Raw genomic sequence first — 17,297 nt, 5'->3', positions numbered from 1 at the left:
TCATATTTTTTTTCTGCTCCCCTTCTTGATTGCCTTCATTTAGGCAAATATGCTGAAATCACAAAAAACAGCAAAGGGATTGCTTTAACCAGAAGATAGTATAGGAATTCAGCGTATTTTCTGCATAAAAATATGACATTTGTATGGAAATGACCTATTTTCTTGAACAGGCAGCTATATATCACACAAAGTTTCACTGTAACCTTTATGCAAAAGAGATTGGGAAGCACTTTCCCATAAGGTGCTTATTTCCTTCAGATGAAATAATAAGGCAAAGCAAAATCAAGAAGCTTAAAAGGAATATTTCGCTCAATATCATCTATTTTAAGCCGTGGGGTATTTGTTTTGATTTCTGTGATTAATTGGTGTTTGTTTGTCTTTTACCTTAAAGGATGCAAAGGGCTTAGAAAGAAATAATCCCTTCTCCACCATTGCTTTTATAATCACATTACAGTTTGCAAACGAGGGCAGATTGGCAGCATGACAGATCCACGCTGCTCTAATAACCATGAAAGCTCCAGCCTGTTCAGTGTCAGAGGCAAAAAGGCACTTTTCTGCAGTGGCACCAGCCCCAAGCACATCGTCCCTGTCCCTGTGTGGGGTCAGAAGGGGACACGGGTTCTGCCACATGGGAGCCCAAATCATCGCAACAAATCCACGTTACTGTGACCTACATTGATTGGAGCACAACGCATGTGGCAGCTCAGCGATCGGCCGTCGCGCGGGGCAGGAGGCTCAGGGGATGCTCACGGAGATCATCGCTTTGCAGCTTTTCATTGGAACCACAGCATATTATCATGTGTTATTCCAGGGGCTGAGCTGGTTCCAGCTCACATCAGGGGCAAAACTCAGAGTAACCATCAGCAGCACAAAACCAAAACCCTTGCCAACACCCAGCAACTGCATGAAGGTCTTATCAATAGAAAGATGCTATAATCATAGAATACATAACTAGCAAATTGCTTTTAGGCTCGCTTTTATTACAAAATTACAATTTTAGTTAATAGTTGCACAACTACAAGATTGTTTTAATGTCAGTGCTTAATGAAATATTCTGGTCTGATTCAACCCCACTGAAGCCAAGTGCAAAATTCACCCTGGTATGAATGGGTTTCCAGCTGAAAAATTCTTCAAGCTTATCATGAATTAAGGTATAGCTTATGCTGACGATGAACCCAAATTATTTAAAATCAATTCTAACATTAAAGTCACATCCTGAACTAGATGTTCGCTGAGCTAAGATTCTTGATTTATAGCCCAACATCCTAACCCTAAATGGAAATCCATACATCACCGAGTCAAAGTAATAAGACTTCAGATAACTTACGCTAGAGCAGGAAATTAATCTCTTTTCCTCTTTTCAGAAGCCATTAGCATGAGCTGGAACACTAACAGCAACCAGAATAATTACTGGTGCAGCTATTTCACCATCAAAACTCTGCAAGCATAACAGAGATTTCCAAAGCACAAACAGTCAACAACCACCTCCCTTTGCCTTTAAAACCAGCCCTGAGTCATTTTGGCCACCACTTGATTTCACAAATGTAGAACAGCTGTGGAGCAGCTAATGACTTATTTGGAGTCCTCTAGAATGGTAAAAACCTTCCAGGCTTGTGCTCAACCACTAAGCAATGCTCCTTTCTACACAGAAAAGATAACTTCAGACATTCGTGCCAATGTGTTATTGATGGAAGCAGCTTTTTGTTGGGTTTTAAAGAAAAGGACACGCTGTTGAAATGTTATTTCCCACAGTTGCATGAATATTTATATAGAGAAATATAAATTTATATAAATGTATACATATCTATAGATACACATATTATACATTATAGGCATATACATACATATATACACACAGTGTTATATACACATACACAGATTTGTATATACATATATATAAATATATATATACACACAAATGCACACACAGCTTGCTTTTTTTTAGCCAGCTATAGTTATAGACTCTCCCTCCCCCACAGAGCCGAAATGATCTGAGTTGCCTCTGCTGAACTCCTCACAGTTGCCTTTCCATCCCGAATTAAATATAAGACTCATTATTCTGCCATTCTGGTTCCTGAGAAACTTGGCAACCTTTCTGAATGACTTCAGCTGCAGCAATTTCTCCTGTCTTGCCTCTACTAACCTATTCTAGGAGATGCAATATGCCGCGAAGATTAAGTGTCCAAAATGCTAATATGTCTGAGAAGTGCCTCCACTGACCTACATCGAGAATGTAGATCTTAATGTATCTATTTTTAGCTTCGTTACCAAAATTCCTATTTTATATTAACAGTCCAACGCAAGTCATACACTTGAATCTCCCAGAACTTTCCAAAAATTGACTTTTACACTTCAACGTGCTCGCACATACATGTATACATACATATATATGTATATACTGTACATACTTAATATCAGCATTTCCATTACAGGCATTAGCTGCCCTGTTCCAGTAGAAGTAACAACATGGGAAGTAGTTACTACTGCTTGGAGTTACCAGCGACTAATTTTAGGTTGTTGCAAATGGAACATCTCCATTTTATCCCTGGCGCATACCTGTTAGAGCTCCATCTGATCAGGGTTTGTGCTCTGAAGGCTTTAACAGACTTTGGCTGGCTTGTAGGCAAAGCACAAGGCATGTAAACCCACCACGGCTAAGCTCAGGAGGCTGCTTTACAAAGCTGAGTTACAGGGAGGCCATCCAGGCGACACATCTTACAGAACCGAAGTCTTGAGGTGCAAAACACCACTCTACAGAAAAACCCAACAAAGATAACCATGTTTTCAATTGCTCTCTGTTTCGTGCACGTATTCAGCGTGCAAACCAAATGAATATCTGTGCATGCAGACAGGTAAATGCAATGTCAGAATGCCAGCAATCTGGAGGCTGGTTGAGAACTTGGGCCAAAAGCAGGAAAAATGAGATTCTGTGAAATATTTCTTTTCCTGCTCTAAAAATAGAGGTTTCAACACAAATGGCATGTTGTTATTCACTGCCTCTAAGCCAGCGAGATGCTTGACTTTCAGGTGCCATTTACATTGTTGGCCTTGACACGGTTCCCATTTGTCACAACTGAACCCATGTCCCAGCAATGCCAATGCCTTCCATCAACATCATGGCCCCTTATCACACACAGAATGAATATATATATATGTATATAAATCAGATAAATCCACATTTCTTAGCTTGTTGCTTTAAAGCCAATCAAACAATGAGTCTTTGCCCTAATCAATGCCTTTAGTTAGTGAGGGCTGCAGAACAAGAGCCAATAGCTATGACTTGCCCTTTCTTTGAAGGAAACACTAACATAAACTGGATCTAAAAAAATACCTTTACTTGCCATATTTCTTTGCTTGCCAATACTATCCACTGTCCAAAGCAGCCAGGTTTTTGGGTCACTGCAAGAAAACATAACAGAAGTGATGCCACAAGAAACAATGCTCTCTAATTAAGATGAACGCGTTAGCTATACATCTTTTTCAGCAGTGCTTTCATGAAGATGGATCAGATGTGCCCTTGTATGAAAGTTTAACGGCACCAGAGAAACTCTGGGTGAGTTTTCAAAAGAGCATAGAGACAAACTCTAAAATGGCCACCATCCATTAGTGATGTGTATTTTTTATTAAAGTTCGTCTTTCACAGAAACACTCTGAGATGATTTTTCTCAGTGCTCAGCCCTCCCCAGCTCCCTGTGGGCACAGGACCAGTTCTCTCAGTGGTGCAGCAGCCCAGGTACTTGATTGCTCAGGGTGGGAGCTAATGGTGAATCAGATGAACTGGCCACATCTCACTAATGGGAATTTCTTACATCTCCCTTTGAGTCAGACCGTGCTGGGCACTCTCAGGAATGAGAGGACGCAGCAGAGTGAACACATTTCAAATTTAAGCCCAAGTGGCAATTCCTACTTTCTTTTGAGCATAGCTACTTCATTCTCCAAAGAAAAGATAAGGAGAAAAGAAATTTGGAAGTCCTATTAAAAAGTATTGTTTGATGAGAATTTTCACACTGTGATGTTTTCCTCTCTCCAATCATACTCTGAATAAAATCAAACCAAACAATTATGGAACAAGAACAACAAGAAAACATTAATCAGCCTCGATTTGCAAAGCCAAAGACTCCAAAGTTCAATGCCAGACTTCAGTTCAAGGAGTATTCAGATAAAGGACATTATGTAGATACAAAAATAACTAAGAGACCAAATACAAAACCCAAGGTTTACATAGCTTTCTAGCAAAGTCATCTCAGCTTAGAACAGTCACTATTGTGATAGACTGAATTAATTTTTAACAAGTACGGGCTGGAAAACATTAACAAATACATTCCTAAAGGCAAATTTAACATGTAAGCCAGCTACTCTCTCCAGGAAAGCAAAGTAAAGCTGAGGAAAGCCAGAAAAAAAGTCCCATAATCAGTATGCTAATGCCACTTTAATATTTGGGGAAAGTTGCTAACCACAGCTAAGACGGTCCCCATAGAACAAAGACTCCCAAACATTTTGTTTCATTGTGGGTTTGTTTGTTTGATGGATTTTTTTTTTCTTTTATGGTTATTGTCACAGGAGCCCCCACCAACAATGGTGCCAGGTCCCAGCATCAGCAGAAAGGATGGCGGTGCCATCAGAAGCAGCAGCACATCTCAGGTCTGTGCCAGTCCAATAGTGATCTATCACAATTCAGGAACTCCTGCTTGAAATTATTCAAGCCCTGCTGCAAAATCTCATCGCTGCAGAGAACCTCCCTTCCTGGCACAGTGCTACAACAACACGCCAAATTGCCTGCCGCATGCCACGGACAGGAATATTCCTCCACAGTTACTGGTATCTGTTTGAATTCCAACATACGAACAGATTCCACCCTTGGGTAACCAAAACAATGTCCTCAGGATTCATAGAATATACAGGATATTCTTAAGAGATTTAGAAAATTCTAGTAGAAAAATAAAGTTGTTAGAAAAAATGTAAATGGACATTAAAAATTCAGTACATGACTGAGTTATTAATATTTCATATTGTGCTATGCCCTCTATTATTATCTATTTTTTTTAAGGCACCCAACACCTTAGTATTGCATACACATACATCTTCATAATGTCTAAAAATAACCTCACACTTTCAATTGACATCCATAATATTAAAAAATATAAAGACTGATGCAACATCCACTCTACAGAGACTCCCCAGTGTGACTGTGGGAGAGGGAATTCCTATTGTAGTGCCAATGGCTCCGTTCCTTCAAACCTTCTCCCATCATTTTTCCACAAAAATGAGCCATCTGACACTGTTCTGAAAACCAGCACAATATTGACCAATTGAGCAGAGAAAACGTCACCACAAGGGTGTGTTTCCAAATATATTCACAGCGATCAAAGGTAACATACAACGTTTCACGCCAGTAGCCTCTGCAGAACACCATGTGTAGCAAAGCTGATGCCTTCATCTGTAACCCCCAACAACCTCAACAAAAATTAATATAGAAGTACATCATTTTAAAAGTGGGAAACTACCAGGATCAAGCAAAAGATAATACTGATAAACTATTTCCAAATAATTTGCAATCGTTACAACAAAAATCTTGTTGGCTACCTATGACATTAGGTCTAAACTCTGGTACCAATTTCCACATGTCTCGAATTTGCTGAGGCACACACATATTTGTCTTTATGCAAATGCTCTTCTTTTAAAATAAAAAGCTCTAAAGATTGCTTGGTTCATTTGTGAATGAGGTCAATCTGAAAAATTACTAAATTGATAGCAAAACCGTTTTCTCTGTACTGTTAGTCATTTTATTCTGAAATAGTCACATGGAATACTTCTCTCAAAATGCTTGAATCCACTTAATATATGTTGTAATTTTCTGAGATCAGATTTTGCTGTTCAATTGAGTCCATTGGCTAAAACTGAGCACTATTGTGGTATTTTGTCAGTGACTTCAAGGGTGCAGAATTAGGCCTCCAGTCCATACCCAGTCACCAGTTTGTTCCAAATACATCCCACTTCTTCCAATAGCTCAAACAGACTTTGACTTGGGGGCATAGATGCATTTGTCAGAATAAAACAGATTCTTTTTTCATGAAGGGGGAAAAAAATGTATTTCCACTTACATCAGCTTCACAAAGTATTAAAAATAGCATATTTTTGTACAAAGAGCTGTTGTTAGTAGGAAGAAGTTGTGAAGTTACATATTGGGTAAATTTACTCTACATTTCTCACGTGGAAACAACTGTGTTGTGCTGTATAACCCCTAAGAAAATTCACTGTGCAGCTCATTTATGGGGAAGTCAGATTTAGAATCAAGCCTTGGAAAATACAAAAAATAGGTCTATGAGAAGTGCAGCAGTTTGATTTCTGAGCGTGCATAAATCCACGCTGTAAAAAGCAGATGTCCTTGGAAGAAGAGCTGTTCTGGAATGAGTTCACACCTAAGTGTTTGGAGCGCTGCCAGAAGTCGTACTCTTTGTTTGAATAACGTAGATAAGCAATGAACTTCCAAACTTAAGGCCAAATTCTGCACGCCTTTTTCACGTGAACATCTCTGTTACACCCCCAGCCAATTCATCATGTCTTATTGGTGTGAAGTAGGTACTTGAACAGAATAGAAGTAGCGTAGCCCTCCTGAGCTACTCCATTAGTGCTTCAGAACCATAAAGCATTGTATATTGGCATTTTGTAGAGACCTTTCTGTTCTGTTGCTGTGAAAGTTTACAGCAGAGAACACCATTTGACCATAGCTGCACATTTCTAGCTTAAAACCGGATCAGCTGTGATGATGTGCTGGATAATGGGTTTGTCTGGAAAGGTCTCTGACAAAATCTAGAGTTCTCACAGCTTAACTCAAGTCCACCGCATCCCGTAATAAATGACCCGTCTGAGATATTCGCCTATCTAGAACAGCCGTTCAGAGATGGACCCAGAAATCAAATTAGTATAATCAGATTCATACCATAAAAGTTAACACTTTTATCTCACTATTGATGCAGTCAGGAAATCCATGAAGCAATTTCCAAGTCTTAAACAAATCTTTTAACCCAAGCAGAGTAAAGACATCCATGACAATATCCAGGAAATATAAAAGAGCACTGATAATTGAGCACCGCTATTATCCTTTCTATTTTCCTGTATGCAGTCGTTATCGGCTGGGATTTGGACTTACCTGGTCTTTTCCACCTGGAGGAAGAATTTCAATATAGTCAATGACTGAAGAAAAGAAACACATTGTGAAAGATTTACTACCAGGTTCTGAGCATCATCACAAGCTGAACTGCTGAAACCAACACCAGCTACTTGTTGTGCAGTAATAAAATAAGCTAAAAGATACACTTATTTATTTAAAGTAGTATCCCATCAAACAGCTCCAATGTCAATGCGGATCACTTGACTTTATTTGATTCCTTCCTGATATTATTAATGCTACCAATAATACTGTTGATAATTATATAGTTGTCATTAATACTCCCTATTAAATAGGAGCAACCTGGGCTGGAACATGTAAAGAATCACCCGTCACTGATCAGAGATGATGGATCCACTTTTGTTTCCTGTAGTGGAAAGTAAACCTGCCACCCACTCAGCCTCAGCTCAACACAATGACATCGCAAAATAGAAGTCATCATAACACACATTAGATATCACAGTTAAATATTATCACCACTTCCAGAGCGAATCATCCCCCAATGATTCCAGTACACAAGGAAAAAGAAGTTTTCTACACAAGGAAAGAAAAGTAACTCAACGTAAGCCAAAAATTATCTCTTTTAATACAAAAATTCCATTCTCATAGAACAAATTTATTTCCACTGAATAAATAGATTTCTTCACCATTCGCGGGTGAGATTACTACCTATAGTTATGTTGAAATTCCCTCGTGTTTCTGCGGTTTAATTAAAATATAAACATTATTTGCAACTGGCTTTGCTATATTTGGATGCAAGTATGAACACTTAGGGGTTTGATGAGATTGCCAACTGTATACAGCACCACTCTCACTAGGGGTTGTACTTTAACCTGATTTATACAGCTCCACGCATCACTTGCATGTAGTCTTATCAATGCAATTATTATGAGCATCATAAGAAGGATCCAACCTTTGCACTTTGATGTTTGTTACTTTTAACATGTACCTGCTCCTCTATCCACTAAAAAAAGAACACAAATGAACAAACCCCAACAGATTAGAGCTGAAGGCAGCAGTAACAAAACACTATCAACTCAACAGAGGAATCTGGGAAATACAAATGTGTAATATTTTTACTAATATTAAGGAGCTGACACCAGATTTACAGACATTTGGAGCTGTCTCTCCATCTGAAAACACATACAGCTACTACCAAGGCTCAGGAAATTACTTCTGTCGCATCCAGATGCCTCTCCAAGACAGACTGACAAAAAAAAAGTGCCTGCAATAAGCATATTCGCTGGAGCTATAAATAGCGACACTTGGGGTGAAAACAAGTATTCATGGTTCTATCTCGATCAAAACGCATTGTGCTGGGTGGAATCAAGTTGTTCTCCAGAAGGAAGGAGAGGTGGCCGGGTCTGAGGTGACACCACCTGGGTGCTACAGCAGCTCCAGAAAAGTGACAGAGACCCTTGGTCAACAAGCCCCGGGACAATACTTTTTTAACAAAGTGTGGGGAGGGAAAAAAAATCGCAATTCACCGGGATAAATGACCGTTACCGCTGTCCCATTAAGACAAACGATAGTTATATTTGATATTTCTCTATAAAATCCTGTATTGGAAGGTCGTTAGGGTAGTGCCTCAGCGACACAGGCGTCCAGCTACAGGTTCTCTCCCCCTTGGGGGCCCAGCCTGCCCCGGTATAAGGTGCCCGGGGGGTACATTCAACGGGGCGGGCGGGGACCGGATCGGGCCCGGGATCGGGCCCGGGAGCGCCTGGGTCGCCCCGGCGGCCACCAGCGCTGGGACTGCGGCGCCACCTGGCGGCCCCGAAGCGCCACTCACTGCCGCCGCCGGCCCGGCCCAGGGGTCACCGGGGCCAAGATGATACCAACGGATGACAAGAAACCAACGGGTGACGAGATACCAACGGGTGACAAGATACCAACCGGGACCTTCCCGAGAAGGGAAATCCGACCGTCTTTGGTTTCGCTCCGGTTTCAGCCGGGAGCAAACGGGGAGCAGCGCTGCCCCAGCCACGATGATTGAAGCCGTTAGGATACTTCTCCAGTTGGCTTCTCCCTTTTCAACAACTGAAATTAGCTTTAATTTCCCCCCTCCCACCCCCCACTGATTGCTCACTTCGCATTTATTGCGAACACCAGGACCATCCACATCCTCTGCTCCCAGCGCTCCTGCAAGAAACGCCACTCGAGGATGCGGTCTTATTTTTGCTGCCCATTTTTAAATACATGGGAACTGCCATAAGTACAGTGCAACGTGGGAATACAGATTGTAAATTGGATTTTTAAAAGTCTCGGGTGGTATCTTGGCAAGAGAAGCTGTACAGGGTTTTCCTCTGTTAACATCACAGTGCATTAAACTGTTATTAATAAAATAGCTTTCAAGGTTAAGGTGGGGGAAGGAAATCTCAGTAGGGGGAAGCTGAAGTTCCAGGTTCAAGCTTTGTATTCCTATATATATATATATGGTTGTATATATATATATATATATATATGCATTTTTTTCAAAACTTTTTATTAGGAAAGCTATACCAGACGCATCACTGTACAATGATTAAACATTACCTTTACAATTTATATTCACTTGAAATTACAGAATAAATATATGCACATTGTTGTACCTTTGTGTGTGTGTGCACGTGTGTATGAGAGAAAACATTAAAAGTGCTTCCTACAAAGCTGTTAGTGATAGGTGCCCAGTAGCTTTTTTTCATTTTTTTTTTTTCCTTTTTCTGTATATTTGCACGTCGCTTTTATTAGGAAAGTGCGGATGTCCTCCAAAAAACCATGGCGTCATGACGAAGTGTCACTGAGCATTCCCTAGGTGTGTGCGCCACGTTGTTACATCCTTTGGGCTGTTCGGCTCCCGGTGACATCCCCCAGCCCACGGGATTCCCCTCCGCGGGACCCCGCGGGGGCGGGAGCTGCGCGGAGGGGCCGGGCTGGCGGCGGGGAGGGGGGCGGGGGGCAGTGGGGGCGAGTGTGCGTGCGAGGGAGGGAGAGAGACAAGAGTGAGACATTCGAGCAAGACCCTCCCCTCCCTTCCCTCTTGCAGTTTCCAGGCATGCAGCAAACTGCGCTCGTTTGCTTCTTTGCATTTTTTTTTTTCCTTTTTAAATAAATGTACAGAATCTGTGCCATGATGGGCAAGAAGAAAGCAAGCCACAAAATGCCATCTTCCCTCCCCTCCCCCTCCAAGGGAAAATATAAAGGAAGTTTACTGCGACGGTAAAAAAAATAAAAAATAAAAAAAGAAATAAAGAAAAGAAAATAAAAGAAAAATGAAAAAAAATAAAAAAGGAGACACACATAGAATTTACTTAATCAGGATCAATACAAAGATCCCCGATAATAATAATAATAATAATATACCTTAGACATGGCACAGTCAAAGTCTCAGTTTCAGTATAAAAAATAATGATTGATTAACATCTGCTGGCAAAAGTCTGCGAAGGCACTTCATCGATTAATGATCTGAGAACGGCCCTTCCCCGCAGCGCGCACATCTGGCGGGGGAGAGCACACAGCTGTATCCTCTACTCGCATGCGGCGGTGCCGGGACGGGCGGCGGGGCGGCGGTCAGAACCGGTACGTGGTCTTCTCCAGGACTTCGAGGTAATCCGGCTTGGTTTGGAGTTTGGCCCTTAACTCGAGGTATTCGCTTGTGGGGGTTTGGTGGTCTGAGAAGCCCTTGCCGGCCGCGAAGAGAAGGGTTTCTTTCAGCCTGGCGTCCTGCTGGAGGTCCGGATATTGCATGCCAGGCGGGTGGACGTGCAGTTCCTTCAGCTTGGGCACGGTGCCGTACAGGCAGTCCACGAAGCCCACGGCACAGGGTGGCGGGCGGTCGCGGTCCCGCGGGGTCCCACCCGCCGCCGCCGCCCCCCCGAGCCCGCCGCCGCCCGCCGCCAGCCCGCCGCCCGCGGGGTGCTGGGGATGGACGGCGACGATGGTGTTGAGCTGCGAGCTGGACACGGCCAAGCTCCACTCCTGCTCCTTCTCCAGCAAAGTGCGGTAGTTGGTGCCCGGCTCCTGCGCGGCGGTGGCGGCGGTGGTGTGGGCGAAGCGCTCCCCGCCGCCCCGCAGCAGCTCCGCCGCTTCCCCGCCGCCGCCGCCCGCCGCCTCCTCCTCCTCCCTCGGCTTGTAGATGGGGTTGTTGCACATCTGGGTCACCGGGTGCGGGATGTAATCGTAGACGTGGCCCGCCGGGGGCGCCTTCTCCGGGGAGCGCTCCCCCCCTCCTCCTCCCCCTCCTCCTCCGCCGCCACCGCCGCCCCCCTCCTCGAAGATCCGCGGGCAGCGCAGCGGCAAACCCCCCAGGTCGGCCGCCTCCCCCCGCGGGCCGCGGAACGGCAGCTTCCGCCGGCGACGGCGCAACACGAAGGCAAAAAGCCCGGCGGCCACCAGCACGGCGGAGAAAAAGAGAACGAGGAGGCTGAGGATGAGGACGGACAGCGGCACGGCGGCGGTGGCCGGCGGCAGCTCGTAGGCGGCGGCACCGGTGGCGTCGGGCGGCGGAGGGGCGGCGGGGGGCGAGGCGGCTGCGGCAGCTGCGGCGGCGGGGCGGAGGGCGGCGGGGCAGAGGGCGGCCAGCTCCAGGAAGCGCAGGTCGCGTCGGGCCAGGCTCTCCGGGCTGGCACACAGCACCTCGCCCACCACGCTGACGGAGCTGAGCGCCTCCAGCCACTGCTTCAGAGGCACCAGCTCGCAGGTGCAGTCCCAAGGGTTGAGCTTCAAGTCGATCTGGACGATGGCGTGAAGATGCTCCAGCACCCCGGCCACCGGCAGCGCCAAGAAATGGTTGTTGCGCAGGTTGAGACGGGCCAGGGAGGTGCCGGCGAAGGCGTCGGTGGGCAGGGTGCGGAGCAAGTTGTCGTTGAGGAAGAGCAGCTTCAAGTTGGGCATGAGGCTGAAGGCCGCCGGCTGGATTTCCCTGATCAGGTTGTACTCGAAGTACAAGTAATGCAAACTCTGCAGGCCCCGGAACATGCCCGGGGTGAGCCGCTCGATGTCGTTGCCGTTCAGGTACAGGCTCTTGAGATTCGGCAGGTTGATAAAAGCCCCGTCCTGCACGTAGGAGATCCGGTTGTTCCCCAGGTGTAAGAGATCCAAGGAAGAAAAATTCCAGAAATCAGAGCGGTAGATTTTCTGGATCAAATTCCCGCTCAGGTACAGCTTCTTGGCATTCAAGGGCCTGGGCAGGAGCTCGGAGATGTTGTGAAACCCTCGCTCCTTGCAGTTGACCGTCAGGCCCAGGTCGTTGATGTGCAAACTGCAAGAGCACCCGGTAGGGCAGATGATGGGGATGGGGGGCCGGGTCTGGTAGGCAGCCACGGGCGGTTGGTTCGGCCCAGGGTACAGGCCCCGGGGTGTTGGGGGAGGCCGGGGCGCCCTGGGCTGCTTGGTGGGTTTGGGCTGCTTGTTGGATGTTTTGTACTCAACAGAGGAGGCGGTGAAATGGAAGGAGGACAACATGGAGGAAGGCTTCGTAGGCCACGCGTTCTCCTTGCTGGACGACAGCTGAGGGATGCCCAAACTGGCTTCCACCTCGGAGTCGGACAGCATGGGGCAGAGCTTACTTCTTTTGATTTCCCGCAGGTCCTTACCGTGGAAGTGGAAGGGGGTCTCGCAGGTGATGTCCCCCACCAGGGCGGTGTAGGGGATGCGCTCCAGCCAGCTTTTTAGCTGCACGATCTCACACGTACAGTTCCACGGGTTCTCCTCCAGCTGGATCTCCATCAGGCTCCTGCCAATATGGTCCAACATCCCGCGGTACGAAAGGACTTTTAGCCGGTTCCCGCGCAAGTCCAAGTGGGTTAAGGACACAGACTTAAATAAGTTGGTGGGAAGCATGGGGATAAGATTGTCATTTAGGATAAGGACCCTCAATTTACTTAGGTTTCGAAATGCCCCGCTTTCAATCCGTTTAATGACATTGTAATCTGCCTGCAGATATTCCAGACTTTCCAAACCCAGGAAAGTGTCGTTTCTGAAAATGTCCAATTTGTTTTCGTGCAAATACAACCTCTTTAGAACTCGGAGCCCATTGAAAGCCCCCGTCTGAATGTCCTGCAGTGCATTGTTCCCAAGGTTAATAGACACAGCATTGTTCAAGTGAAGAAAACTGTTGGTGTACAATTTCCTCATGGAATTCCTCTGCAGATAAAGTTTAAAAGGTCTCGACCACGACTCTGTTATCTGACTAATATTTATAAATCCTTTGTTGTCGCAATGTATATGGAAAAGGCTCTCCTTCACTTCACAGTAACATGGATCAAAGCAGGGCTCATCGAGTTCCTCCGAGTCCTCTATCAAGGGAATTGGTGTAGTCCATGCTAGCGCAATTGTGCTTAGAAGAATTATCCACAACATCCTTCCTTTATGAAGCGTCTCTGCCGTGGAAGGTTTCATCATTTGTTGATGTTTACAAAACTGTAACAGGAAGAAAAATGCAGATTTCAGTATTCCTGTCCTGCCCCACTCCTTTTCATAAGCCCCTACCTGCTAGACTTGGGTTGGGCTCCTGGAAAGTTCAGCAATTGTTGGGCAGACGTTCACAACCAACTCTAAGGGTGTCAGATGGGCAAGCCTTGCCCTGATTTATACTTAAGAGATGTTAAAAGGTTTAATCACGCGATATCAGCCTCCGTTATTTCCCCATTTGGTAAATGCCACCTATAAAGAGGACAGCACATGCAGACCACACAGCAGGACGAGCACACAGGCTGAACGTGTTGCGTCTTTGCATGTTTTCCACCATACAACCAGTGTTCAGAACTCCGCATATTTCATACTTGTCTGAAATTTTGGCTTTGTAGCCATCATAGCCCGCATTGACTACAGGGGGGAAATACCAGTGGGTAGATATCTCCAGTGTCGCACTACATCTTGCATACATGCAAACTTCCAAAAGTTATTGAATCTCAGTCCTTGAATCTCTCTCCCTGCCGGCTCAGTATATTCCATACACAAGTTCAAAGGAATGTGCAAGGTTTGCTGATGCCCCTGACAAAATGATCCCCATCAGAAATCCCCACAATATCTTTACAATAGCAAATGGTTAACAACCCTGATTTAAAAGCAAATCTTCCCCTTTGAAATGCCCCAATGAATTAATGCAACTGGTATATTATCAGATAAATACATACCACATATTAGTCATTTTAGCTGATTAGAGATGATTAATCTTTCTAAAGCACATGCCCATGCGATCAGCAGATCTAAAGGGAAGTGACAGCTAAAGAGGCACCTAGGATTGAAACGCTCAGCCTGCCTTGCATTAGGATATTTTGCGTCCCCAGGACCAAGCAGAAGACCCGGTTAAAAAGCTGAAAGTGGAAGAAAAAATACCTTGACACTTACCAGCCGATAAATTATCTATCCTACTATATACGCTTCCAAATGAAGGCACCATTCTTCTCCAATCAGATGAAAATAATACTGTACTAACGAGATGCAGCTCCTTCAACATATGGTTTCACCCTTCCTTTCACCAGATATTTTAAATGTATGGACACAGAGAAATGCTAAGGATGGTGATAATAACGGCGGTGATGCAGCCTTCCTTGAATCACTGAAATGCCCATTAGAATTATTTGGAGCGATCGTTGCTTTTAGTCTTAATCTTTCAATAGAAAAGGTCCTTTTTGCCTTCCTCGTGTAAGAACTAGAAAATTTTGCCCCCCATCCACAAACTTAAGAGCAGACAGATGCATTTAGGGGAGAGAAATGCCAGAGGAACAGAAATCCTTAGGATCAACTTGCAAATGAAACCCTCCCCTGTGGGAAAGAGGAGATGGTTGAAAGCATGAAAAGAGAAATACCCTCTGCAATTAAAACCAGCATCTAATTGGGAAGAAGGGAGAGAGATGCGAGCTATATTGCAGTATCAGTCTCTCTGTCTCCTTTGCAAAATATTAGCCACTTAAGTTCTTTCTCTTCTGCAAGGGCTGTAATAAAAAATAATAATAAAAAAATAAATAAAGAGGATTATTATACCTTCTTTTTGGAAGAGGGGGTGTCTTTGACCCTAGGCGGAAACAAAAGGATCCAGAAAGGTTGTACTTACCGGTTTGCAGGACAGATTTTAGCACATCGTTACAAAAAAGAAGGGAATGGGGAAAAAAGCTCGAGTTTAAAGGTTGCTGGTTTCTCTCTGTCTCTCCCTCTCCGTGTCTCTCTCTCCCTCTCTCTCTACTCCTGCTGAAGCTGAGGCAAAAGGAAAAAAAAAAAAGGAAAAAAAAAAAAAAAAGAAGCAAGCCTGAGACGTGCTGGGAATGCAATGAGCCCCTCAATGATCTTCTTTAGGATGCAGAGCTGCTGTTTGGCACACTCAATGGAGGAGGGAGGAGAGGGGCTGCTGCAGGATCCAGCGCCGCCGCCTTCTCCGGGCACCGGCAGCGCGGAGCGGGAGGGCTGGGGCGCGGCGGAGGATCTCGGGCTTCTCTGCTTCTCCGTGTGTGTGTGTGCGTGTGTGTGCGTGTGCGTGTGTGTGTGTGTGTGTGGGGGGGGTGTTGTTGTTGCCCTGGATCAGGCTTTTCCACGTCATGAAAATGAGCTTCAAGAAGGGGAACAAATGAAGGGGGCGCGCTTGGCACCAGGTCGGGGGCGCGCATTTGGGAAGCCCTGACTATACATTTTTTTTTTCCCTGCCTTTTTCTTTTTTTTTTTTTTTGTAAGAGGGAAGGAGGGGGCTGGTTGGCGGAGGGGAAGGGAAGTGGGAAACGAGCTGGGGGAGGAAAAAAACCAAGAAGAATCAGAGAGGAAAAAGCCGCCGGGATGGGTCACAATTTGCACACTCCCCCTTTCTAAAAAAAAAAAAAAAAAAGGCGAAAGAAAAAAGCCCAACTCTGGAGGAAATCAAAGATGCTCTGACTGCAAGCGCCAGCCGAGCTGCCGAGGCTACGGCGGAGAGAACAGCCCGGCGGGCCCCGCGGAGGGGCAGCGGTGTCCCGGCCCCGGCCGCCCCGGCTCCCCCCGCCGCGCACCCCTGCGCCGCCAGCGCCTCCTCCTTTCGTCCTCCCCTCTCTCCGTCTCTCCTTCTTCCCTCCTGTCCCGATGCCGCCGCTCCAGCCTCGCAGCCTCTCCAGGATCCAGCAGCCTCCCACCCGCCGCGGAGGCAAAGCCAAAAACCTCGTGGGAGAGACCCGCTACCTCTCGCATCCTTTTACCCTGCGCGGCTGCCAGCGCGGAGTACGCGCGGAGGCGGAGGGCCGCGCCCGCGGAGGGCAGCGCCGCCGGTCGGTGTCTGCCTGGCCCGGGAGCTGCGGGCAGGTAACGGGGACTGCGCGGGGAGACGGGGGGCGAAGTGGCCCGCGGGTGCGGCGGATCCGCGGAAGGGGGCGCAGCGGGAGGCTTGCGCGGGTTCACCCATGACTGAAAGTTGGAGACCGAGATGCGACGGGAGGAGTGGAGGGTCGGGAAGGGGGGGACTGCGGGCTCGGCCTCCCCCAGGTCGCATCCCCACTGGGAGGGAAGCGCCGCGGGCAGGGCAGGGAGGTGCTCCCCGCGGTACCTCTTGCATCCCCGCCGTCCGCAGCCGCACACACACATCCCCAGGCACACCCCCATCCCCGGGCACACATACGCGCGTATCTGAATGCACAGCGGGGCCGAGACTCTGCGTGCCCCGCGGGAGCGGCGTAACCCCCCGGGGCGTCGCACAGCACCCACCGCCCGGCCCCGCTCCCCAGTCCCGTTTCTCGCTCTCAACCCAAACTCCCCTTCCCATATGCCCGGGGTAACTCGGCCGGGAGGAGACTTAACTGGAACCGCGGTTCGGTAGCAAAAAGTTGACAGGCAACGCTGTAGGTGCGGGAGGGAAAGCCCGGGGGGGGCCGCGGCCTCCGGCCGCCCCGACAGCTCTTTCCGCGGGCAGGGGCGCTGCCTCCGCGCCCGCGGCCATGCACCATCTTTCTCAGCCTCTGGAGCTCTCCTTCACCAGTGCAATATGGACGCACCGCTCCCTCCTAATTAAATTGCTGCATCATTCATTTTCTGACGCGGGAGCAACATGGGGTACCAGCAGGCAACATGCACCTGACATCCCCCTTCAAAAAAAAGGGGATGGGGGGCGGAGAAAAAGGGCGAAAGGGGAAATCACAACAGTTTGTTCTTGTGGCAACCTCACCCAACGGCTTAGCAGTAACTCCGAGAAACCACC

General features: G+C 46.8%; 2 protein-coding genes across 3 annotated transcripts in view; one reads left to right on the top strand and one right to left on the bottom strand.

Moving 5' to 3' along the window:
* Positions 1-959: 959 nt before the first annotated feature.
* On the bottom strand, positions 960-16,113 carry SLITRK3 (SLIT and NTRK like family member 3). Of its 2 annotated transcripts, XR_011740552.1 has the most exons (4): positions 15,204-16,113; positions 10,511-13,567; positions 3,332-3,399; positions 960-2,751 (listed from the first exon to the last, which is right to left on the bottom strand). XR_011740552.1 is itself a non-coding variant. In XM_071812736.1 (2 exons), the coding sequence occupies exon 2, from the start codon at positions 13,547-13,549 to the stop codon at positions 10,718-10,720; it is 2,832 nt and encodes a 943-aa protein (XP_071668837.1). In that variant the 5' UTR covers positions 13,550-13,567; positions 14,498-14,570; the 3' UTR covers positions 10,714-10,717. The 2 variants fall into 2 exon arrangements, 1 of the variants encoding a protein (XP_071668837.1); XM_071812736.1 differs by lacking the exons at positions 960-2,751; positions 3,332-3,399; positions 15,204-16,113 and adding an exon at positions 14,498-14,570 and having other exon boundaries at positions 10,714-13,567.
* Positions 15,471-17,297, top strand: part of LOC139828587 (uncharacterized) — a 62,776-nt gene continuing 60,949 nt past the window's right edge. The window contains exons 1-2 of the mRNA XM_071812302.1: positions 15,471-15,592; positions 15,815-16,408. Of these exons, the coding sequence (XP_071668403.1) occupies positions 15,471-15,592; positions 15,815-16,408 (716 nt within the window). The remainder of the gene's footprint in view (positions 15,593-15,814; positions 16,409-17,297) is intronic.

Source organism: Patagioenas fasciata, chromosome 9 (genome assembly GCF_037038585.1).
Source record: "Patagioenas fasciata isolate bPatFas1 chromosome 9, bPatFas1.hap1, whole genome shotgun sequence".
Lineage (NCBI taxonomy): Eukaryota > Metazoa > Chordata > Aves > Columbiformes > Columbidae > Patagioenas > Patagioenas fasciata.
This window is presented reverse-complemented; position numbering and strand designations above follow the sequence as displayed.